The sequence below is a fragment of the Rhinoraja longicauda genome, chromosome 15, assembly GCF_053455715.1.
Source record: "Rhinoraja longicauda isolate Sanriku21f chromosome 15, sRhiLon1.1, whole genome shotgun sequence".
NCBI classification, from domain to species: Eukaryota; Metazoa; Chordata; class Chondrichthyes; order Rajiformes; family Arhynchobatidae; genus Rhinoraja; species Rhinoraja longicauda.
The window spans coordinates 46,756,011-46,779,064 of record NC_135967.1 but is presented as its reverse complement, the minus strand read 5'-3'; the positions used below and the strand labels follow the sequence as shown (position 1 = coordinate 46,779,064).

At 46.2% G+C, this 23,054-nt stretch overlaps 1 protein-coding gene across 10 annotated transcripts in view; it reads left to right on the top strand.

Annotated features, from left to right (window-relative positions):
* The window catches only part of hdx (highly divergent homeobox), a 96,729-nt gene extending 77,752 nt beyond the window's left edge, over window positions 1-18,977 (top strand). For all 10 annotated transcript variants that reach the window (XM_078412046.1, XM_078412053.1, XM_078412050.1 and 7 more), the window contains 5 exons: window positions 2,198-2,396; window positions 3,318-3,445; window positions 7,597-7,692; window positions 17,471-17,593; window positions 18,752-18,977. In XM_078412046.1, the coding sequence (XP_078268172.1) occupies window positions 2,198-2,396; window positions 3,318-3,445; window positions 7,597-7,692; window positions 17,471-17,593; window positions 18,752-18,823 (618 nt within the window). In that variant the 3' untranslated portion in view covers window positions 18,824-18,977. The remainder of the gene's footprint in view (window positions 1-2,197; window positions 2,397-3,317; window positions 3,446-7,596; window positions 7,693-17,470; window positions 17,594-18,751) is intronic.
* Window positions 18,978-23,054: the final 4,077 nt, after the last annotated feature.

The following is a 23,054-nucleotide window of genomic DNA, read 5'->3' as shown; positions in this document are numbered from 1 at the left end:
TATACGTTGTCGATTTTTGTCTATGTATGCAGGAAGATTAGTAGTGCACAGTTTGTTCAAAACCGAATAACCTTGAAATATAATTTACACCAAAACGGAAGGCAGCTTCCTAGAACATCGAACAATACAACACAGGAACAAGCCTTTGGCCCATCGTGTCTGTGCCGACCATGATGCCCTTTCAGCCTAATCCCATTACATGCCGATATTCCCCCATCCCCTACCTGGTCTTATGCCTGTCTAAATGCCTGTCTAAATGCCTGTCTAAATGCCTGTTAAATGTTGCTTTCAGGTCATAAGTGATAGGAGCAGAATTAGGCCATTCGGCCCATCAAGTCTGCCATTCAATCACGGATGATCTATCTCTCCCTCCTAACCCCATTCTCCTGCCTTCTCCCCATAACCCCTGACACCCGTAAGACGTACAGGTATGTAGGTTAATTGGCTGGGTAAATGTAAAAATTGTCCCTAGTGGGTGTAGGATAGTGTTAATGTACGGGGATCACTGGGCGGCACGGACTTGGAGGGCCGAAAAGGCCTGTTTCCGGCTGTAGATATATGATATGATATGATAGTCAAGAATCTACTGTATCTATCCCTGCGTTAAAAAATATATCCATTGACTTGGCTTCTGCAGCCTTCTGTGGCAAAGAATTCCACAGATGCACCACCCTCTGACTAAACAAATGTCTTCTCATCTCCTTCCTAAAAGAACGTCCTTTAATTCTGAGGCTATGACCTCTAGTCCTAGACTCTCCCACTAGTGGAAACATCCTCTCCACATCCACTCTATCCAAGCCTTTCACTATTCTGCATGTTTCAATGAGGCCCCCCCCCCCTTATTCTTGTAAACTCCAGCAAGTGCAGGCCCAGTGCCGAGAAATACTCATCGTAGGTTAACCTACTCATTCCTGGGATCATTCTTGTAAACCTCCTCCAGAGCCAGCTACATCCTTCCTCAGATATGGTACCCAAAATTGCTCACAATATTCCAAATGCGGCCTTACCAGCGCCTTAATAGAGCCTCAGCATTACATCGCTGTTTTTGTATACAAGCCCCCTTGAAATAAATGCTCGCATTGCGTTTGCTTTCTTTACTACCAATTCGACTTGCAGATTAGCTTTTTGGGAATTATTGTATCTGCTTCCATCACGTCTCCCAGCTGCCCATTTCAGGCATCTACCATCTTTTGTGTGATTTATGTTTTAATTTAAAAATTTGCAAATCTCCTTAATATGCCCCTTCTCAACTAAATTCTATGCCTTCTACAAAATGACATTTCCACCCTCAAAAAAAGGCTGACTACCAACCATATCTATGCATCATATTTCGCTTGGGCAGCTTGCAGCCCAGTGGTATGAACATTGACTACTCCAACTTTAGATAGTTCCTCTGTCCCTCTCTTCCCCTCCCCCTTCCCAGTTCTCCCTCTGTCTTCCTGTCTCCACCTATATCCTTCCTTTGTCCCGCCCCCCTGACATCAGTCTGAAGAAGGGTCTCGACCCGAAACGCACCCATTCCTTCTCTCCTGAGATGCTGCCTGACCTGCTGAGTTACTCCAGCATTTTGTGAATAAATATGCATCTCTAATATATTTTTCCAGATGTGTGTAAATCCTGTCCCTAAGAATTTTCTCCAATAATATCCCTACCACTGATGTAAGGATCACTGGCCTAAAATTTCCAGATTTCTCTCCAATGCCCTTAAGGTCATAAGGTCATAAGTGACAGGAGCAGAATTAGGCCATTCGGCCCATCAAGACTGCTCCACCAAACAAGCTTCTTCTTGTGCTTGAGGCAACAGAAGTTATGAAGCTGCTTCTGCTTCTGCTGTCTCTGTTTGTTGTCGTTCGCCTGACTGAGGTCAGTTGACAGGGCTCACCACAGGAAGGTCGACAACATGAGCCCCACCAAACAATCATGGCTGATCTCTCGCTCCCCATCCTAACCCCATTCTCCTGTCTTCTCCCCATAACCCCTAACACCCGTACTAATCAAGAATCCATCTATCTCTGCCTTAAGCATATCCATTGACTTGGCCTCCTCAGCCTTCAGTGACCCTTCTTAAACAAAGGAATAGCCCTTCTCTTGATGTTGTGAATGCAATTCTTTTCATCATGCAATCGTTTCACTGTACAAAATGGTTTCCGTGCTCCGAAAGAGGTGACTTTTTTCCGCCTCTTGTTCTTCCAAAAAGACCTGGATAGGAAACCGGCGAAGGAAGTACCGGCAGCTGGGCATCGAGTTGCCCCCTGCACGCGGTGGACCAGCCGACTTCTCCAGTCTGTCGAGTGCGAGCTCTCCTGCGTTCTCTGAAGTCAAGGCCGAATCCGCCAAGTCCCCTGGAAACTCTGAACACAACGACAAGAACAACGATGACGTCAGCTTATCTGAAGGTACAACCTCCTGATGCTTTTCCGCAAAGTGTGAACGTAGAGCGCAGAGCACGACAGCACAGGAACAGGCCCTTCGGCCCACAATATCCGTGTGAACAATGCCAGGATAAACTAATCTCATCTGCCTGCACATGATCCGTATCCCTCCATTCCCTGCAAATTCATGTGCCGATGTAAAAGCCTCTTAAATAACACCATCAGGTCATATGTTCCAGGAGCAGAATTGGGCCATGAGGCCCATCAAGTCTACTCCGCCATTCAATCATCCATCGCTCCATCCATCGCTCCATCCATCGCTCCATCCATCTCTCCATCCATCCATCCATCCATCCATCCATCCATCCATCCATCCATCCATCCATCCATCCATCCATCCATCCATCCATCCATCCATCCATCCATCCATCCATCCATCCACCCACCCATCCATCCACCCACCCATCCATCCACCCACCCACCCACCCACCCACAGTAATGGTAGCGTTTAATGATAAAGGTGCTTACGTAAATACTCACAAGTTTTCATATTAATATAACTTTTGTGCTGGTTTTTCATATGTTCCTCCATAAGACTAATAAAACTTGAAACAGTGATATTCTGGTATCCGACCCAATATTATATTCTACCATTAAATGAACACAAAGTACTGGAGTAACTCAGCGGGTCAGGCAGCATCTCTGGAGAACACGGATAGGCAACGTTTTGGGTCGGGATCCTTCTTTAGACCTAAACTGAAACGTTGCCTAACCATGTTCTCCAGAGATGCTGCCTGATCCGCTGAGTTACTCCGGCATTTTGTGAGGTAGCTTTTTGTAACCCAGCATTGGTAGTTTCTCATGTCTCACCATTTTCTTGTTCTATCATAGTTAGTGTCGTGTGCTCATTGCCTTCCGAACCTAATTCAAGATCTTTCTTCCTAGGTGTTCCAAGTGAATTGGGACAAAGGGAGGAAGAAGAGGAGGAAGAGGAAGAGGAAGCTATAGAAGAGAATGGTGATGGAGGAAGTATTAGCGATGGATCCTGCAGTATTCGAACATTAGAAAAAGTGGTATATTTTTTTCTTATTTCCTTAGGCATTCTTAAGTAGAGGTAGTACAATAGAAATAGTAATCAAGGTTTCCAATCTAACTAAATACTACTTTTCCTTACATATATTAAATTGGGTGAGGAAATGGATAGAAGACTCCCACAGTTGACTGATTTGTTCCCTTTGTTCTATCCACAAAAGAAAATGTCTTGCTCAAAATATCTACTAAACTATTTGAGTTACTTTTCTAAATACAGTTCTTGCTCTTTGTTGAACAGATGTACAACTTATATTTGAAAACAAGGAACTGCAGATGTTGAAATCTTGTGTAGAACACAAAGTGCTGGAGTAACTCAGCGGGTCAGGCATCATCTCTGGAGGACATAGATAGGCAACACTTCAGGTCGGGACCCATCCCCAGTCTGAAACTTGCCTACCCATGTTCTCCAAAGATGCTGCCTGATCCTCTGAGTTACTCCTGCACTGTGTGTTCTTCAACTTACGTTTTACTGATTACATTTCTGAAGAAATGGCACAGTGGCTTAACGGTAGAGTTGCTGTATTACAGCGCCAAAGATCCTGACTACGGGTACTGTCTGTATGGAGTTTGTACGTTCTCCTTGTGACCACGTGCGTTTTCTCCAGGTGCTCCGGTTTCCTCCCACACTCCAAAGATGTGCAGGTTTGTAGGTTAATTGGCTCCTGTAAATTGTCCCCTAGTGTGTTGGCTAGAATGAATGTACGGGCGATCGCTGGTCGGCGTGGACTTAGCGGCGGGCTAAAGGGCTTGTTTCCACGCTGTGCCTCTAAACTAAACTAAGGTTGATGTCCCTGTCTTTGATGTTTATACCACAGATGTGAATTATCAGCACAAGTGGGTATTTTTACTAAAATGGTGTTCATGTACAGAGTAGTAAGTTGCAGATTAGTGTCCGCAGCTCTTCGAAATACATCTGCAGCCAGGCCAGTAGCTGGGTGGCAAATGGTTGTTTCAGTTTCTTTAAAAAGTGCAAGGATCCCAGATCCCAATGAACTGGTGCAGTCTGAGATTCCTCGCAGCACCAGGAGTAACAATGGTGATCAAAGGAACAGGATCAAAGTAATTTAGAAATATTCTGTAAGTGGGTCATATATTCGTACAGTTAGTAGGAGCCATTTGGAAACCTAATGAAACCTCAGAAAAATCAATAGTTCTGCTGCCTGCTCCAATGAACAATTTTTCTGCATTCATAAATGCAAACATTGTATTAAATATTAAAGTGTGAGTGGTGAAGAGATATTTGTCCATCTCATTCCACCGTGAAGCATCCCACACAGTAATGACAAACAAGCAACATCTTTTGCTGCATGCAACCACAATTTAAAATGCTCTATTCCTTGATCTGATTTTACTAAAGCAATTAAAGATAATCCCTAACCATCATTTAGGGTCATAGAGTCATGCAGCAATGGAAACAAGCCCTTCGGCCCAACTTGCTCACGCTGAACAAGATGCCCCATCTGCACTAGTCCCACCTGCTGGTGTTTGACCCATATCAATCTAAACCTTTTGTATCCATGTGCCTATCCAAATGTCTTTTAAATGTCGGGACCTCACCCATCCATGTTCCCCAGAGATGCTGCCTGACCCGCTGAGTTTCTCTAGCATTTTGTGTCTTTCCATTTTAAATAATGTTTTGCCAAAAACAAAATTAGGTGCTTATTTGTTCAGAGGACTCACCTTCATTTCAAGTCGGTGAGTTTATAAAGACAAAACAGTAAGGTTATTTGGTCTATGATTTCAGGGTGCATAATTAATCCAACCTGAAGCACTGAGCACATAAGCACACGAGGCAAATGGCCCTGAAGCCAATAGCAACATAGTGATTACGATGCTGCATACTGTCACAACAACTAGTTTTCCAGCCTGTAATAAAGTTATCCAGAAATAAAAAGATTCTCTCTTCCCAGCGCAAAGATAATAACAGTTCTGATATTTCGGTCGCAGTTGCCAAGTAGACTTTTAGTTTAGTTTAGTTTGGAGATACAGCGCGGAAACAGGCCCTTTGGCTCAACGTGTCAGCCGCCGACCAGCGATCCCCGCACATTATCGTTATCCTACGCACGCGACAACTTTCAATTTTACCGAAGCCAATTAACCGACAAACCTGCGCGTCTTTGGAGTGTGGGAGGAAACCGGAGCACCCGGAGAAAACCCATATGGTCGCAGGGAGAACGTACAAACTCCGTACAGACAGCACCCGAAGTCAGGATCGAACCCAGGTCTCTGGCGTTGTAAGGCAGAAACTCTAACGCTGCGCCACCGTGCCGACCTGGTGGCAACCTAGGACAAAATGTTAGTTCCCTGCAGAACTCTGCGGGGCTTCTCTGAATTTAAATGTTGATTTGTGACCACTGCTATATTTTTAATTTTTCTTGGGAAAGCAAATGTAATCATAGAAACATAGAAACATAGAAAATAGGTGCAGGAGTAGGCCATTTGGCCCTTCGAGCCTGTACTGCCATTCAATATGATCATGGCTGAGGGATATAAATATAAAAGGGATATAAATATAAATATAAAAGGGATATAAATCCGAATATAAACCTCGAAATACCTGCAAATATTCAAGGAAAGGGTTGTCTCCCCCATTAATTCACCTGAAGGCCACTTCCACAAATAAGGGCACAACTATAAGATGTACATAGATAGGCAACAGTATTATGTCTTTGGCTGTGCTGTTACAATAATCAGGAATTCGATTGGAGTCATTAAAGTGATTTATTTTTTGCAAGTATTTTGAAACTCTGCACAGCCACAAAGCCAACCTGAAAATGATGCGAGTTATTTCGGTGCTGCGTGAGTCAGTGTGGGCGTACTGCAGAATGCCTTTGTGTGGGAAGGAACTGCAGATGCTGGCTTAAAGCGAAGATAGACATAAAAAAGTTGGAGTAGCTCAGCGGGTCAGACAGCATCTCTGGAGAAAAGGAATGATGTCAACGTTTCGGGTCGAGACACTTCTTCTTTGTTTTGATTTCAATAAAGAAGAAAAACTAATGTGGGATTAATGCAAAAGACAATGTAATGGGTTGGCAGGGCTTAATTAGCTAAAAGGCCACAGTTAGGCTTGCAGAAAACCTCACTGATGCTGCCAATAGCTTCTAGATGCATTGGTCTGCCCTCAGCTACTGCATGAGAAGGCCAAATCAATGAAAAACAAGGTGAACCGTGAGGAACAAAAGAGGCAAATAGCCAAATGTAACATATGGAAAGGTGAGGCAGAGATTCACTTGCACTTCCTCCAACCTCATCTACTGCATCCGCTGTTCCAGGTGTGGACTCCTATATCGGCGAGACCAAGCGCAGGCTCGGCGATCGTTTCGTTGAACGCCTCCACCTAGTCTGCCTAAATCTACCTGATCTCCCGGTTGCTAAACGCTTTAATTCCCCCCTCTCATTCCCACACTGACCTTTCTGAACTCCACTGTCAGAGTGAGGCCCAGCACAAATTGGAGGAACAGCACCTCATATTTCGCTTGGGCAGCTCACACCCCAGCGGTATGAACATTGACTTCTCCAACTTCAAGTAACCCTTGCTTCCCCTCTTTCCATCCCTCCCCCTTCCCAGTCCTTCGACTAGTCTGACTGTCCCTGATTACATTTTATCTCTGTTTGCTTGTTGTCATCTTCTTCTAGCTAACAATGATCTATTGTACATTTTCCTTGAACATCACCCCTTTTGATGTATTGGTTTCACACCTTACACTTCCTTATCTCTGTAACTCCCTCTCCCCGAGCCTGAAGAAAGGTCTCGACCCGAAATGTCACCCATGCCTTCTATCCAGAGGTGCTGCCGGTCCTGCTGAGTTACTCCAGCATTTTATGTATATCTTTGTGTGGAAAGGAACTGCAGATGCTGTTTTTTTTGCCGAAGATAGACACAAAGTGCTGGAGTAACACAGCGGCTCAGGCAGCACCCCCGGGTAAAAGGATGAGTGAAGTTTCTGAAGACGGGTCCAGACCTGAAACTTCACCCATCCTTTTTCTCCAGAGATGCTGCCTGACCCGCTGAATTACTCCAGCACTTTATGTTTACACCCAAATGTAATTTAGTTTGGCAAGTCAAGCGAATGGGATTGATCAGTTTGAGTTCACTGCAGGCCCTAACTAAAGCGCTGGGTCTTTTTGACAGAAAATGGAGATACTTGATGACGATGTGGTTGAGATGACCAGATATGATCACATGACACTGGAAGTTGAGCAGCTTCAAAAACTACTGAGCCTGAAGGTAAGATCTGATACCTGTTAACGTTTGAGGAAATTGGATCACTGTGTCTGCAATATTATACCGATGAGCCGATGAGCCAAAACATTATGACCACTGACGGGCGAAGTGAATAACATTGATTATCTTGTTACAATGGCACCTGTCAAGGGGTGGGATATAATAGGCAGCAAGTCAACAGTCAGTTCTTATAGACAATAGACAATAGGTGCAGGAGGAGGCCATTCGGCCCTTCGAGCCAGCACCGCCATTCAATGTGATCATGGCTGATCATTCTCAATCAGTACCCCGTTCCTGCCTTCTCCCCATACCCCCTGACTCCGCTATCCTTAAGCGCTCTATCCAGCCCTCTCTTGAATGTTTTCAGAGAATTGGCCTCCACTGCCTTCTTGAAGTTGATGTGTTGGATGCAGGAGAAATGGGCAGGAGTGAAGACCTGAGCGACTTTGACAAGGGCCAAATTGTTATGGCCAGACGACTGGGTCAGAGCATCTGTGAAAAGGCAAGGCTTGTGGGGTGCTCCCGGTCAGCAGTGGTGAGTACCGACCGACAGTGGTCCGAGGAGGGACAAATCACAAACCGGCGACAGACAGGGTGTTGGGCGCCCAAGGCTCATCGATGCGCGAGGGCAACGAAGGCTATCCCGTCTGGTCCGAACCGACAGAAGGTCGACTGTGGCACAAGTCACAGAGAATGTTAATGGTGGTCACGGGAGGAATGTGTCACAATACACAGTGCATCGCACCCTGCTGTGTATGGGGCTGCACACGGAGGACCAACAGCATATTAGGCAGGTGGTGATAATGTTTTGGCTCATCAGGTCATAATGTTTTGGCTCATCAGTGTTTATTTTTCATGAATGTTTAGCTGGTACATGCAGTCATATGTTATTTACCAAAATCAAGGATGAAGAGACTGTTTGATTTCATTATTGTTGCTTGCAATTATTAATGTTCTGAATGTTATGTTCTTAATATTATTGGCAACCTTGAAATCAATTGCCCATTCTTTTGTATTGAGGTTCCTTTAGTTTAGAGATACAACATGGGAACATGGAAAATGAGGCATGGCAGCACGGTGGCGCAGCGGTAGAGTTATTGCCTTGCAGCGCCAGAGACCCGGGTTCCATCCTGACAACGGGTGCTGTCTGTGTGGAATTTGTACGTTCTCACTGTGACCGCATGGGCTTTCTCCAGGTATTCCGGTTTCCTCCCACATTCCAAAGACGTGCAGGTTTGCAGGTTAATTGACTTTGATAAAATTGTAAATGATCCCTAGTGTGCAGGATAGTGCTGGTGGTCGCTGGTTGGCAGGCTGAAGGGCCTGTTTCCACACTGCATCACTAAAGTCTAAATTCGGGCATTCACTGGACGGCACAGACCCGGTATGCTGAAGGGCCATTGTCCACATTGTATCTCTAATGTGTAAAGTCTAAACAGGCCCTTTAGCCCACCGACCATCGATCACCCGTTCACACTAGTTCTACATTATCCCTCATCCACTCCCTCACACACCAGGGGCAATTTAGAGGCCAATTAACCCACAAACCTTTGGGACATGCGAGGAAACCGGAGCACCCGGAGGAAACCCACGCAGTGACACGTGCAAACTCCACACAAACCACACCCAAGATCAGGTTTGATTTAGATTTAGATTTAGAGATACAGCGCAGAAACAGGCCCTTCGGCCCACCAGGTCCACGCCGCCCAGCGATACCCGCACATTAACACTATCCTACACCCACTAGGGACAATTTTTACATTTATACCAAGCCAATTAACCTACATACCTGCACGTCTTTGGAGTGTGGGAAGAAACCGAAGATCTTGAAGAAAACCCACGCAGGTCACGGGGAGAACGTACAAACTCCGTACAGTACAACACCCGTAGTCAGGATCGAACCTGAGTCTCCGGTGCTGCATTCGCTGTAAGGCAGCAACTCTACTGCTGCGTCACTGTGCCGCCCCTGTCCTAATCGAGCTGCTGACAACAGTTATCTCCTTTAAAAGCGCCCATCTCTGGATAGGTTTCTCTCTATTATTTCAATGTAAAACTATACCCAGTGTGAGACAATCCAGGCATAATGACCCTGCCAACTGTATTTCAAACCCTTTCTCATTTTCACGTACTTAAAAATGCGACATAAAACAAATTTTTATGCACTTTTAAATTACAATGGAAGTACTTTACTGCTACAATTTAGCTGAGTTGTTCAGCTAAATCTCAGCAGTAAACCTTCATTTGGTCGGCACCCAAGCAGAGAAATGTTGAGTTCATTGTCCTATAACTCAATGGCCATTAGGTTTGCTGTGCTTATTATGGGGCTATTTTGTCCTGTTTCCAAAAATAAATTAAATGAACTGATGGTGGGGACAGAATAATAATAACTGAGGAAAGAAAATACAAGTAGCAGCCCCAGCTTGAAGGAAATGAGACCTTACCCCTTTATATTAAAACATTTATACAGTCAGTAACCTGTTTTGTGTATTATTTTCAATGTAGCATATTTTAAAAATACCTAATTATTGCTTCATCAAATGTACAAACTCATTGCTTGGTGCAATTGTCAAGCTGAATGTTCTGAATTAACCCATTGTGGGCGTCACGGTGGCGCAGCGGTAGAGTTGCTGCCTCACAGCGCCGGAGACCTGAGTTCGATCCCGACTACCGGTGCTGTCTGTACGGAGTTTGTACGTTCTCCCTGTGACCTGCGTGGGTTTTCTCCGAGATCTTCAGTTTCCTCCCACACTCCAAAGACGTCCAGGTTTGTAGGTTAATTGGCTTGGTAAATGTACAAAATTGTCCCCAGTGGGTATAGGATAGTGTTAATGTGCGGGGATCGCTGGTCGGCGCGGACCCAGTGGGTCGAAAGGGCCTGTTTCCGCGCTGTATCTCTAAAACTAAAACTAAAACTGAAAACTAAAAACAGCTTAGTGATTTCCCATTGTGTACCATATGCAAAACACAAGGTGCTGGAGAAACTCAGCAGGTCAGACAGCATATGTGGAGTGAATGGACAGACGGCTTTTTGGGTCGGGACCCCTTTTTCAGAACCATAGTGCATAACTTTGTGGAATAAGACCGCGGTTTCATTGAAGCATTTACTGCCCCCACATTCACAATGACGTTTACCGTCATACAAATGCTATGTCACGGCCCCTGGGTGGGTGAAGCACTCCAATCACATTGATTACTGGGGGAGATTATTCATCCTTCGTCAGTAAGATAGTTCCGCCCGACTTTGGATGTGGAGACGATGTTTCCACTAGTGGGAGAGTCTAGGACCGGAGATCATAGCCTCAGAATTAAAGGCTGTTCTTTTGGGAAGGAGATAAGGAGGAATTTCTTTAGTCAGAGGGATTCACTAATCTGTGGAATTCTTTGCCACAGAAGGCAGTGGAGGCCGTCAGTGGATATTTTTAAGGCAGAAATAGATAGATTCTTGATTAGTACGGGTGTCAGGGGTTATGGGGAGAAGGTAGGAGAATGGGGTTAGGAGGGAGAGATAGATCAGCCATGATTGAATGGCGGAGTAGACTTGATGGGTCGAATGGCTTAATTCTGCTCCTATCACATGATCTTTTATGACTCTAAAAATAGGCGATAATCCCTGCTCAATCTGCTGCCATTTTTTGGCCTGGTTAACCATACCACTATTCTCCAAGGAAGGAAGGACATCTGTCCATTCATTCCAAAGATGCTGCCTGACCCACATGTGTTTCACTCGAGATTTCAGCATCTGCATTTTATTTCTACTCTATTATTCTCCAATAGCTGCTGTGTGGATTGCACTGGTGTGAGAAGGAACTGCAGATACTGGTTTACACTGAAGCTGGACACAAAATCCTGGAGTATTTTCTCCAGAGATGATGCTGAGGTCCCGCATGGCTGGAGTTACTCCAGCATTTTGTGTCTATCTTTGGGATTGCACTTGGCTGGCTGCATTCTAATCTGTCCAGTTGCAATGAAGGAATAGAGTCATAGAGAGTCATAGAGTCCTACTGCAGAGAAAGAGGCCCTTCGGCCCATCGTGTCCGCGCCGCCCGTTACCAAACACAGTCTAATTTTAATCCCATTTTCCCGCATTTGGACCGTAGCCCTGAATGTTGTAGCATTTCAAGTGCCCATCCAAATGCCTCTTAAACGTTGTGAGTGTTCCCGCCTCCACCACCACCCCAGGCAGTGAGTTCCAGACTCCAACCACCCTCTGGGTGAAAAAGTTCTTTCTCACATCCCCCCGAAACCTCCCTCTCCTTACCCTGTATCTATGTCCCCTCGTTGTTGAACCTTCCACCTGTGGAAGAAGTTCCCCGCCATCTACCTTATCTATGCCCCTCATGATCTTGTACACCTCGATCATGTCCCCTCTCAGCCTTCTCTGCTCCAGGGAAAACAACCCCAGTCTGCTCAGTCTCTCCTCATAGCCGAGGCCCTTCATCCCTGGCAGCATCCTAGTGAATCTCCTCTGCACCCTCTCCAAAGCTATCACATCCTTTCTATAATGTGGTGACCAGAACTGTACACAATACTCCAGCTGTGGCCTCACCAGTGTTCTGTACAATTCCATCATTACCCCCCTACTTTTATATTCGATGCCCCGGCTAATGAAGGCCAGTATGTTTTGTATTACCGCACAGTTTACTCTGCTCCTTGTTGACTCACAATGTTTTGCTGACTCTCGGCAACTTTTAAAAACAGTCGCAACTTGCCTATGTTTGCTGACAGCGTTCTCCACATCATTCAAGCCTCATGTATCTCCGTTCACCTCGTATTTATTTACCTGATGACCAGGAATAGATGAGTGGAGATTTTCTTCAATCAAATTACGGCAAGCCAAGGTCTTCAGGCCTTGCCTCAAATTATGTTCACTTTCCCCGGCAGTCATCTAAGGTTCAGACATTCAAGGAACTGCTGACGCTAACCTCGGACTTCAGATATAACTCCGTCTCCTGCCACCTGCAGAGGATTTCAGATGACTCTGCAATTGTGGGCTGCATCAGTGAGGGGGGGGAAGCCGTATACAGAGGTGTAGTCAACGACTTTGTTGAGTGGTGTGGGCAGCTCATCTGCAGCTCAACACCAACAAGACTAAGGAGTTGGTGGGTTACTTTAGGAGGAGAGGAACACCCCTGTCTCCATTAATGGTGTGGATGTGCAGCTTACCAGGGAGTATGTGTACCTGGACAGTTAGCTGGACTGGTCCAGGAACGCCGAGGCCCTGTACAAGAAGGCTCTAAGCCGGCTGTACTTTCTGGGAAGGCTCCACTCCTTCAATGTCTGCAGTGAGATGCTGCAGATGTTCTACCAATCGGTGGCGGCCAGTGCCATCTTCGTTGCCCTGTGCCGGGGCAACAGGGTGAAGGCCGCAGATGCCAATAGGATCAACAAACTCATCAGGAATGCTGGCTCTGTCCTGGGGGCGGAGTTGGATTCACGGGAGGTGATCTTGGAGGGGAGGATGCTCCTCAAAATGCGGAGCATCCTGGACAATACAGCTCACCCCCTCCATGACACACTGGCCAACCTGAGGAGCACCTTCAGCAACAGACTGGTCCCACCAAGATGCAGCACAGAATGCCACAGGAGATCCTTCTTCCCTGTGGCTATCAAACTGTACAACTCCTATTCCTTCTGTCGTGGGATAGATTGAGACTAACCCATCGTCACTTTATATTTGTTGGCAGATCAATTTCCCTCCAGGGATAAATAAAGTTCTATCGTATCGTAAAATCCTGAGCAAAACACTAAAGTGCTGGCGTAACTCAGCGGGTCAGGCAGCATCTGTGGAGAGAATGGACGAAGCTTCTGCTTGGGACCCTTCTTCACCTCAACCCTCCCACACCTAACTTTGGACTCGAGATTCAGTGCCATCAGCCCAATGACCAGCGATCACCCCGTACACTAGCACTATCCTACACACATTAGGGACAATTTATAATCTTACCAAAGCCAATTAACCTTCAAACCTGTACGTCATTGGAATGTGGGGAAAAACCAGAGCACCCGGAGAAAACCCACGCGGTCATAGGGAGAACGGACAACCTCCATACACACAGCACCCGTAGTCAGGCTTGAACCTGGGTTGTTGGCGCTGTAAGGCAGCAACTCTACCGCTGTGCAACTATCCCTCGCCTCTCTTATTCAGTTTTGTCCTCCCTACTACAATCTGTCCTACGAAGGGCCCCGACCTGACACGTCACCTGTCCGTTTCCTCCCCAGATGCTGCCTGACCCGCTGAGTTCCACCGGCACTTTGTGTTTTGCTCAGTCATCTGAGGTTAATCCAGACACTTCATAACCTTGGTGCCTAAACCTGATCCTCCCAACATGATGTTAGCATCCTGCCACGGCTGCCTATTTCTAGTCATAGGACATCTGACTCTCTACCTACCTGTGCTGCCTGCGTTGCTGAAACCTTCACCCTTGCCTTTTATTGGACCTCGAATCAATGTTTGGCCGACCTCCCATGTTCTATCGTCTGGAACAGTGCGGTGGTGAACGTGTCACTCGGTTACTTCAAGAGCAAAGAGTCCTTGGAAACAAGGCATCAGTCAATGTCACCTGAAGCAAACTAACACACAGTCAAGAGTCAAGACTGTTTTATTGTCGTGGGTCCCAGGTAGAACAGAAAATGTGAACACAGTACACTGTAAACAACATAATAAACGAGGGAGAAAAAAAGTTCAGTGTGTGTATATATACATATACTCACATACACAGATTATATACACACACATATATATACACACACATATATATACACACACACACATATGTGCACACACACATATATACATTTAAACATGCACACACACATATATATATACACATATACACACTAATGTGCACACATACATACACATAAAAAACAAACAAACAATAATAGTGCAATAATAGCAATAATAATCTATGGTCCATGGAAGATGCAGTATAATGTAGATAAATGTGAGGTTATCCACTTTGGCAGCAAAAACAAGGAGGCAGATTATTATCTCAATGGTGTTAGGTTAGGTAAGGGGGAGGTGCAGCGAGACCTGGGTGTCCTTGTACACCAGTCACTGAAATTTGGCGTGCAGGTACAGCAGGCATTGAAGAAATCTAATGGCATGTTGGCCTTCATAACGAGAGGATTTCAGTATAGGAGTAAAGCGGTTCTTCTGCAGTTGTATAGGGCCCTGGTGAGACCACATCTGGAGTATTGTGTACAATTTTGGTCTCATAATTTGAGGAAGGACATTCTTGTCATTGAGGCAGTGCAGCGTAGGTTCACAAGATTGATCCCTGGGATGGCGGGACTGTCATATGAGGAAAGATTGAAAAGACTAGGCTTGTATTCACTGGAGTTTAGAAGGATGAGACGGGATCTTATAGAGACATATGAAATTATAAAAGGACTGGACAAGCTAGATGCAGGAAAAATGTTCCCAATGTTGGGGGAGTCAGAACCAGGGGCCACAGTCTAAGAATAAAAGGGAGGCCATTTAAAACTGAGGTGAGAAGGAACTTTTTCACCCAAAGAGTTGTGAATTTGCGGAATTCTCTGCCACAGAGGGCAGTGGAGGCCAAATCACTGGATGAATTTAAGAGAGAGTTAGATAGAGCTCTGGGGGCTAGTGGAATCAAGGAATAATCAAGGCGGCACGGTGGCGCAGCGGTAGAGTTGCTGCTTTACAGCGAATGCAGCGCCGGAGACTCAGGTTCGATCCTGACTACGGGTGCTGCACTGTAAGGAGTTTGTACGTTCTCCCCGTGACCTGCGTGGGTTTTCTCCGAGATCTTCGGTTTCCCCCCACACTCCAAAGACGTACAGGTATGTAGGTTAATTGGCTGGGTAAATGTAAAAATTGTCCCGAGTGGGTGTAGGATAGTGTTAATGTACGGGGATCGCTGGGCGGCACGGACTTGGTGAGCCGAAAAGGCCTGTTTCCGGCTGTATATATATGATATGATATGATAATATGGGGAGAAGGCAGGCACAGGTTACTGATTGTGGATAATCAGCCATGATCACAATGAATGGCGGTGCTGGCTCGAAGGGCCAAATGGCTCGTGCACCTATTTTCTATGTTTTTAAGTTCAGAGCTTATTTGTAGGTTGTAGTGTTCAATAGCCTGATGGCTGTGTGGAAGAAGCTGTTTGTGAGCCTGGACGTTAGTTTTCCGCTCTGACCGGCATTCTCACTTCACTGCAGAGACTTGGGCGTGAGCATTCAGTGCAGATGCTGACAGACTGCCAGACGCAGGCACCACATTAAACCAACTTGCTGTCTGCTCCTTCAGGTGCATGACAAAGTTCCACTTACACTGCCGTGATGAATAGTAGTGTCATCCCCAGTGTACAGGTATATATTTATTCCTCAATCAACTTCACAGGGAATACTGGCAAAAGGAAGTGCAGATACTGGAATCTTGAGTGAAAGACAAAATGCTGGAGCAACTCAGCGGGTCAGGCAGCATCTGTGGGGGGGGAATGGATCAGTGACATTTTGAGTCAGGTCCTTACTGAGGCTCATTTGAAGATGAGGTTATCACAAAATGCCGGAGTAACTCAGCAGGTCAGGCAGCATCTAGGAGAGAGGGAATGGGTGACGTTTCGGGTCGAGACCCTTCTTCAGAAAATGAGGTTGTTTTTTTTAAAAAGGATTTCTTTCAGATGGGAGTCTGAAGAAGGGTAGGAAGAGTTCTGAGCTGAAACGTCACCTTTCCTCCAGAAATGCTGCCTGACCCACCGAGTTACTCCAGCATTTTGTGTCTATCTTCGGTATGAACCAGCATCTGCACTTCCTTCCTACTCGTACTGACCTGAAATGTTGCCTGTCCATTCCCACCAGAGATGCTGCCTGACCCGCTGAATTAATGACTCCAGCACTTTGTCTTTTGCTCACAGAAAATATGATCTGATCATTGACAGATTGCTGCCTGCGTGAGCTTGTTTGCAGGAGTTAATTGTAAAGGGTTTCAGGGTAACTCATAGAAGATACTTGGTGAAAGTCTGTTGTTCATCTGGCAACGATTAGACTTTAGAGATACAGCGCAGAAACCGGCTCTTCAGCAGACCAAGTCAGCACTGACCAGTGATTACCCCGTACACTAGCACTGTCCCACACACACACACACACACACACATACACACACACACACACACACACACACACGGAAATTCACAATTTTCCCAAAGCCAATTAACCTACAAACCTGCGTATCTTTGAGTCTGGGAGGAAACTGGAGCCACCGAAGGAAACCCACGCGGTCACAGGAAGAACGTACAAACTCCGTACAGACTGCACCCGCAGTCAGGATCCATTTGTTTTTAATTTAATTTAGTTTAGAGGCACAGTGCAGATACAGGCCCTTCGGCCCACCGAGTCCGCACCGACCAGCGATCCCTGCACACTTAACGCTATCCTACACACACTAAGGACAATTTACAATTATATCAAGCCACGTAACCTACAAACCTGTATGTCTTTGGCGTGTGGGAGGAAACCAGAGCACCTGGAGAAAACCCATGCGATCACAGGGGAAACGTACAAACTCCATCTAGACAGGATGGAACCGGGTCTGTGGCGCTGTAAAATAGCAACTCTACCGCTGCGCCACCGTGCCGCACTAACCTAATTAGTGATGTGATACCGTGTTTGCATAAAGTCAAAATAATGATCTTTCTCTGAAGTACTCAGACAGTTTGATCCACCGCAGAGCTTCCAACACACTTCATCTTTTCTACATGACGTAACTTTCCACACGTACCCAATTTTTCTCCTTCCTGTTGTTTATCTTTAGAACGACGAAACGAGGTACCTTGAAAACGAGTTGGTGAAACAAAAACAGAAATACCTCCATCTTCGGAACTTCACCACGAATTTGATTCATGCAGTTAAAACAGATGATGCTGAACAGCAACAGGTAAGGGTCAGTAGGAAATCCTTCACTGAGATATCCATCTCAACTAAAAAGTGGCGCAAGGTGTTAACGTAGAAACATAGAAAATAGGTGCAGGAGTTGGCCATTCGGCCCTTCGAGCCAGCACCACCATTCAATATGATCGTGGCTGATCATCCACAATCTGTACCCTGTTCCTGCTTTTCCCCCATATCCCTTGATTCCCTTAGCCCGAAGAGCTAAATCCAACTCTCTCTTTTGAACTGGAAGTGGAACAGAGACGATTTACAAGGAATGTTACCAGGACTCGAGGGCCTGAGCTATAGGGAGAGGTTGGGCAGGCTGGGACTTTATTCCTTGAAGCGCAGAAGGATGAGGCGTGATCTTATAGAGGTGTGCAAAATCATGAGGAATAGATTGGCTCAATGCACAGAGCATTTTACCCAGAGTATAGGAATCAAGAACCAGAGTACTTTGGTTTAAGGTGAGAGGACAAAGGGCAACTATTTCGCTCGGAGGGCAGTGAATAAATGGAACGAGCTGCCAGAGGAGGTAGTTGAGGCAGGTACAATAACAACATTCAAAAGACGATTGGACAGGTACATGGATAGGAAAGGTTTAGAGGGTTATGGGCCAAATATGGGCAAATGGGACTTGCTTAGTTGGGGCACCTTGGTCGGCAGGTCGTGGGGTGGGTAGGTCAAAGGGTCTCTTGTATGACTATGTCTCTGATTTGTCAGCACACAAATTTAGATTTTAAAAGAAAAAAACACAAAATGCTGGAGTAACTCAGCTGGTCTGTCAAACATACACAGGTAATGTTTTCGGTCTATATCAAAGAGTCCATACCCAACACGTTGCCTACCCATGTCTGAGTGACACGCTGAGCTACTCCAGCACTTTGTTTTTTTTTGTGGTAAATCAGCATCTGCAGTTCCCAACTTTGTCGGCGCCCTTTATGTGGCGACTCTTTGCATACCTTGGACATGCAAAACAAGAAGAATTTCACCGTGACTTGCCACATGTGGCAATAGAGTATTCATTCATTAATTCACTAAATAAATGTCAATGTTTAGTCAATGCCAATAGTTTACACAGCAGATAGTTGATTAGTCCTTTCTCAATTTTTTTTTAATGACTCCCGACATTACTATTTGTTCAACAAAAGTTTCCTGTCCACAGATGCTGCTGGCAAATTTGCCTCCGGACACTGAACGTAACTTGGATTCACCTGGCAAATGGGAACTAAGCTAACGAGCTTTCCTCTGTATCAGAGGAGCGTACTGAGTACGAGAGCTTTTTGGAAGTGGTAAAGACTTGTTTAAGATTATTTGTATCATTGTTAACTATTTTACATCTTTAAAAATAAAACTGCTTACGCTACAGTGTGATCACGAGGTGAAACAATTGTAGAATAAAACAGATTTTGTTAGTTAGTGTTGTTGGGTTTTCTTTACGAGAGGTTTATAGTTTGGGCGGTCACGGTGGCGCAGCGGTAGAGTTGCTGCCTCACAGTGAATGCAGCTGTAACCAAGAGACCCGGGTTCGATCCCGACTATGGGCGCTGTCTGCACGGAGTTTGTACGTTCTCCCCGTGACCTGCGTGGGTTTTCTCCAAGATCTTCGGTTTCCTCCCACACTCCAAAGACGTACAGGTTTGTAGGTTAATTGGCTTGGTAAATGTAAAAATTGTCTCGAGTGGGTATAGGATAGAGTTAATGTGCGGGGATCGCTGGTCGGCGCGGACCCAATCGGCCGAAAGGGCCTGTTTCCGCGCTGTACATCTAAACTAACATAAACTAAACTAGTTGGGGGCTGATTAAAGTGGAAACTTGATTGTGCTTTCAATGTAGTGGAGCACTAGAAACCTCACTAGAACTTCTCAAGGAGAACCTACTGGTGATTCATAAGGTCATAAGTGATAGGAGCAGCATTAGGCCATTCAGCCCATCAAGTCTACTCCGCCCTTCAATCATGGCTGATCTATCTCTCCCTCCTAACCCCATTCTCCTGCCCCATAACCCCTGACACCCGTACTAATCAAGAATCTATCTATCTCTGCCTTAAAAATATCCACTGACTTGGCCCCCACAGCCTCTGGTGATCTTTTTTTATGTACACTCTGCATTATAGTTTATAAATATAACGTCCCAACCCACTTACAGTTTTCCAACAACCGGGCAATTTACAGCAATAATTGTACATAAAAAATGAACCGAAACATCACCTATTCCTTTTCTCCAGAGATGCTGCCTGACCCGCTGAATTACTCCAGCATTTTATATCTAAAAAGTACTTCATTGGCCACCAAGCAGTTTGAGACATTCAGTCGGTGTGGCAGCTATTCTAAGAAGGAAGCATGGTGGCGCAGCAGGTAGAGCCGCTGCCTCACAGCGCCAGAGACCCGGATTCAATCCTGACCTCGGGTGCTGTCTGATTAACTCAGCAGGTCAGCCGGCATGTCGGAGGCTGTGGATGGGTGACCTTTCAGGGTCAGCCCTTTAAAGGTTTTAGGTAACCTCCAATAACCCCGCCTTTCCCCACCCCTTTTCCTCCACAACCCCCTTTCTTCGCCACTGCCCCACCTGGACTTGCATCTATTTCTTCCCTTCCTCTCCATCTTCACCTCCTCTGGCTTCACAATTTTAAATCCTTTTGTCTCACACCTTTGTTCAAAATCTCTGCCCTTTGTCCAACCATCTGTCTAACAAAATCCCCCCCATCACCTGTCTTCATCTGTTGTTCAGCCTCTCCGCCCTTCTAGCTGTCTTTACACCCCCTTCCCTCCTCCCCCAACTTGCATCTCTGGAAAAAATGGATGGTCTTGTTGTTGAACTGCGGGTAATTTTTTCATTTCACTGCACATTTATGTGTATGTGAAGGGACCCAACCTGAAACTTTACCTATCCATGTGCTCCAGAGATGCTGCCTGTCCCGCTGAGTTACTCCACTACTTTGTGTCTTTTTTTTGGTAAACCAGGATCTGCAAATGCTTGTTTTGTAAGTTATCAAATAAGTAGGTCAGCTAATATTTGACTTGTCGTCCCTGTTTGAAAGACGATGGCGTTTACAGGTTCCACGACCGCACAGTGTTGAAATATGCAGAGTAGATTCCAAAATGCAGCAAGAGTTTTGTCAAATCCAGACGTTCCAGACAAGTGTGCTCTCCAAATAAAGACAAATATGTAAAATTAGCACCTTTAGCAAAATTTGCTCATGCATTTTTTTCGCCTGCCATACAAATGATGAATTCTGCAACAGAAGTTTCTCTAAACTAAACGTTGATAGACACAAAATGGTGGAGTAAATCAATGGGACAGGCAGCATTTCCGGATAGAAGGAATGGGTGACGTTTTGGGTCGAGACCCTTCTTCAGAAGGGTTTTGAGTCTTGACCCGAAATGTCACCCATTCAATAAACAAAGGGCGCAGGAGTAGGCCATTCGGCCCTTCGAACAAGCACCGCCATTCACTGTGATCATGGCTGATCATCCACAATCAGTACCCCGTTCCTGCCTTCTCCCCATATCCCTTGTCTCTGCTATCTTTAAGAGCTCTATCTAACTCTCTCTTCTCTGCAGAGACGCTGCCTGTCCCGCTGAGTTACTCCAGCAATTTGTGTCTATCTTAGGTGTAAACCGGCATCTGCAGTTCCTTCCTAAAGTAAAAATTGAGCAGCTTTAAAGTTTTCAGTTGTCATACAACTAAATTCATGAGGGCTTTAGTACAGCCAGGTGGCACTTTGCCAACTTTTCTTAATCCATTAGTTAATTTATACTTTGGCTGGCACACAAAGCTGAGAATTAAACACACATCTGATTTATTGCACACTTTTTCTCTTAGTATTTAAGTATTGAGGTTCTTGGTCAGATATCATAAGGCCATGAGGAATAAGAGTAGAATTAGGCCATTCAGCCCATCAAGTCTACTCCACTATTCAATCATGACTGGTCTATTTCTCCTAACCCCATTCTCCTGCCTTCTCCCCATAACCTCTGACACCTTTACGAATCCATATTAGTGGATTCATATAGTAATCCACATTCCAAGTTGGCCAACAAACCAGGCAGCATCTCTGGATAGAAGGAATGGATGACGTTTTGGGTCTCGACCCAAAACGTCACCCATTCCTTCTCTCTCGAGATGCTGCCTGTCCCGCTGAGTTACTTTAACATTCTGTGTCTATCTTCGATGTAAACCAGCTTCTGCAGTTCCTTTCTAGACATATTCCAATTTGGTGCCAAGTTATCAAATAGTTTTAACTTTTGCAACTTGATGACATTGTTAGGTCTGGAAACTGTCTCGACCCGAAACGTCACCCATTCCTTCTCTCCAGAGATGCTGCCTGTCCCCTGAGTTACTCCAGCTTTTTGTGTCTATCTCTGGTGACATTGTTATCATTACACTGCCATGGAACCCATCAACACCTCACTTTGAGCCGAGCATCCAAGTCACAAGAATATCAAGACAAATTAGTTCCCAGACCACATTCAGCGCAAAATGCACAGCCCTGCGTGGCACAGCCACAGCCCTAGCACAAACAAACATTTGGCCTTTGGCCTGTACAAATGATGAATTCTGCAACAGAAGATGAGCAGCACAAAGTTGTATAGTTTTATAAGGTTTCTGCCTCTGTCACCATTTTCGAGTTGTTGAGCTTTGACTTGAGAAAGCCTTTCACTGCTCTCGGTGCACGTGGCCATAAACTAAACTAAACTAAGGGTGAGCACAGGACGCCTGGCCCAGACCGTGGGAACCGAGGAAGTGGGCATGCGCGCCACCGCCGCCTCCTCCCCGCCGCCGCCTCCTCCCCGCCGCCGCGGGGCGCTGCGGACCGGCGTGCTGACGTCACAGGCGGCGGCCATGTTGTGAGGGTCAGGCGACAGAAAGAAGATTCTTGACCGCAACCGTCAGAGACGCCGCCATCGACCCGCTCAGTTACTCCAGCACTTAGGATCTTTTGTGTTGAAAACACGACACAGACATCTGCAGTTCCTTGTGTCTACGGATTGGTGGTGGCCATGGTATGAAGGTTCCTGCTATGAACGCGCATCAGCGGATTAGCGGTGGCCATGCTGTGTGGGGCAGGCTGTGGGCGGCCATGTTGTGTGGGGCAGCCTGCGGGCGGTCATGTTGTGTGGGGCATGCTGTGGGCGGCAATGTTGTGTGGGGCACGCTGTGGGCCGCCATGTTGTGTGGGGCCGGCGGCCATGTTGTGTGGGGCAGGCTGTAGGCGGCCATGTTGTGTGGGGCAGGCTGTAGGCGGCCATGTTGTGGGGGGCAGGCTGTGGGCGGCGATGTTGTGTGGGGCAGGCTGTGGGCGGCCATGTTGTGTGGGGCAGGCTGCAGGCGGCCATGTTGTGGGGGGCAGGCTGTGGGCGGCCATGTTGTGGGGGGCAGGCTGTGGGCGGCCATGTTGTGTGGGGCAGGCTGTGGGCGGCCATGTTGTGTGGGGCAGGCTGTGGGCGGTGCCGGGGTGAGGGGAG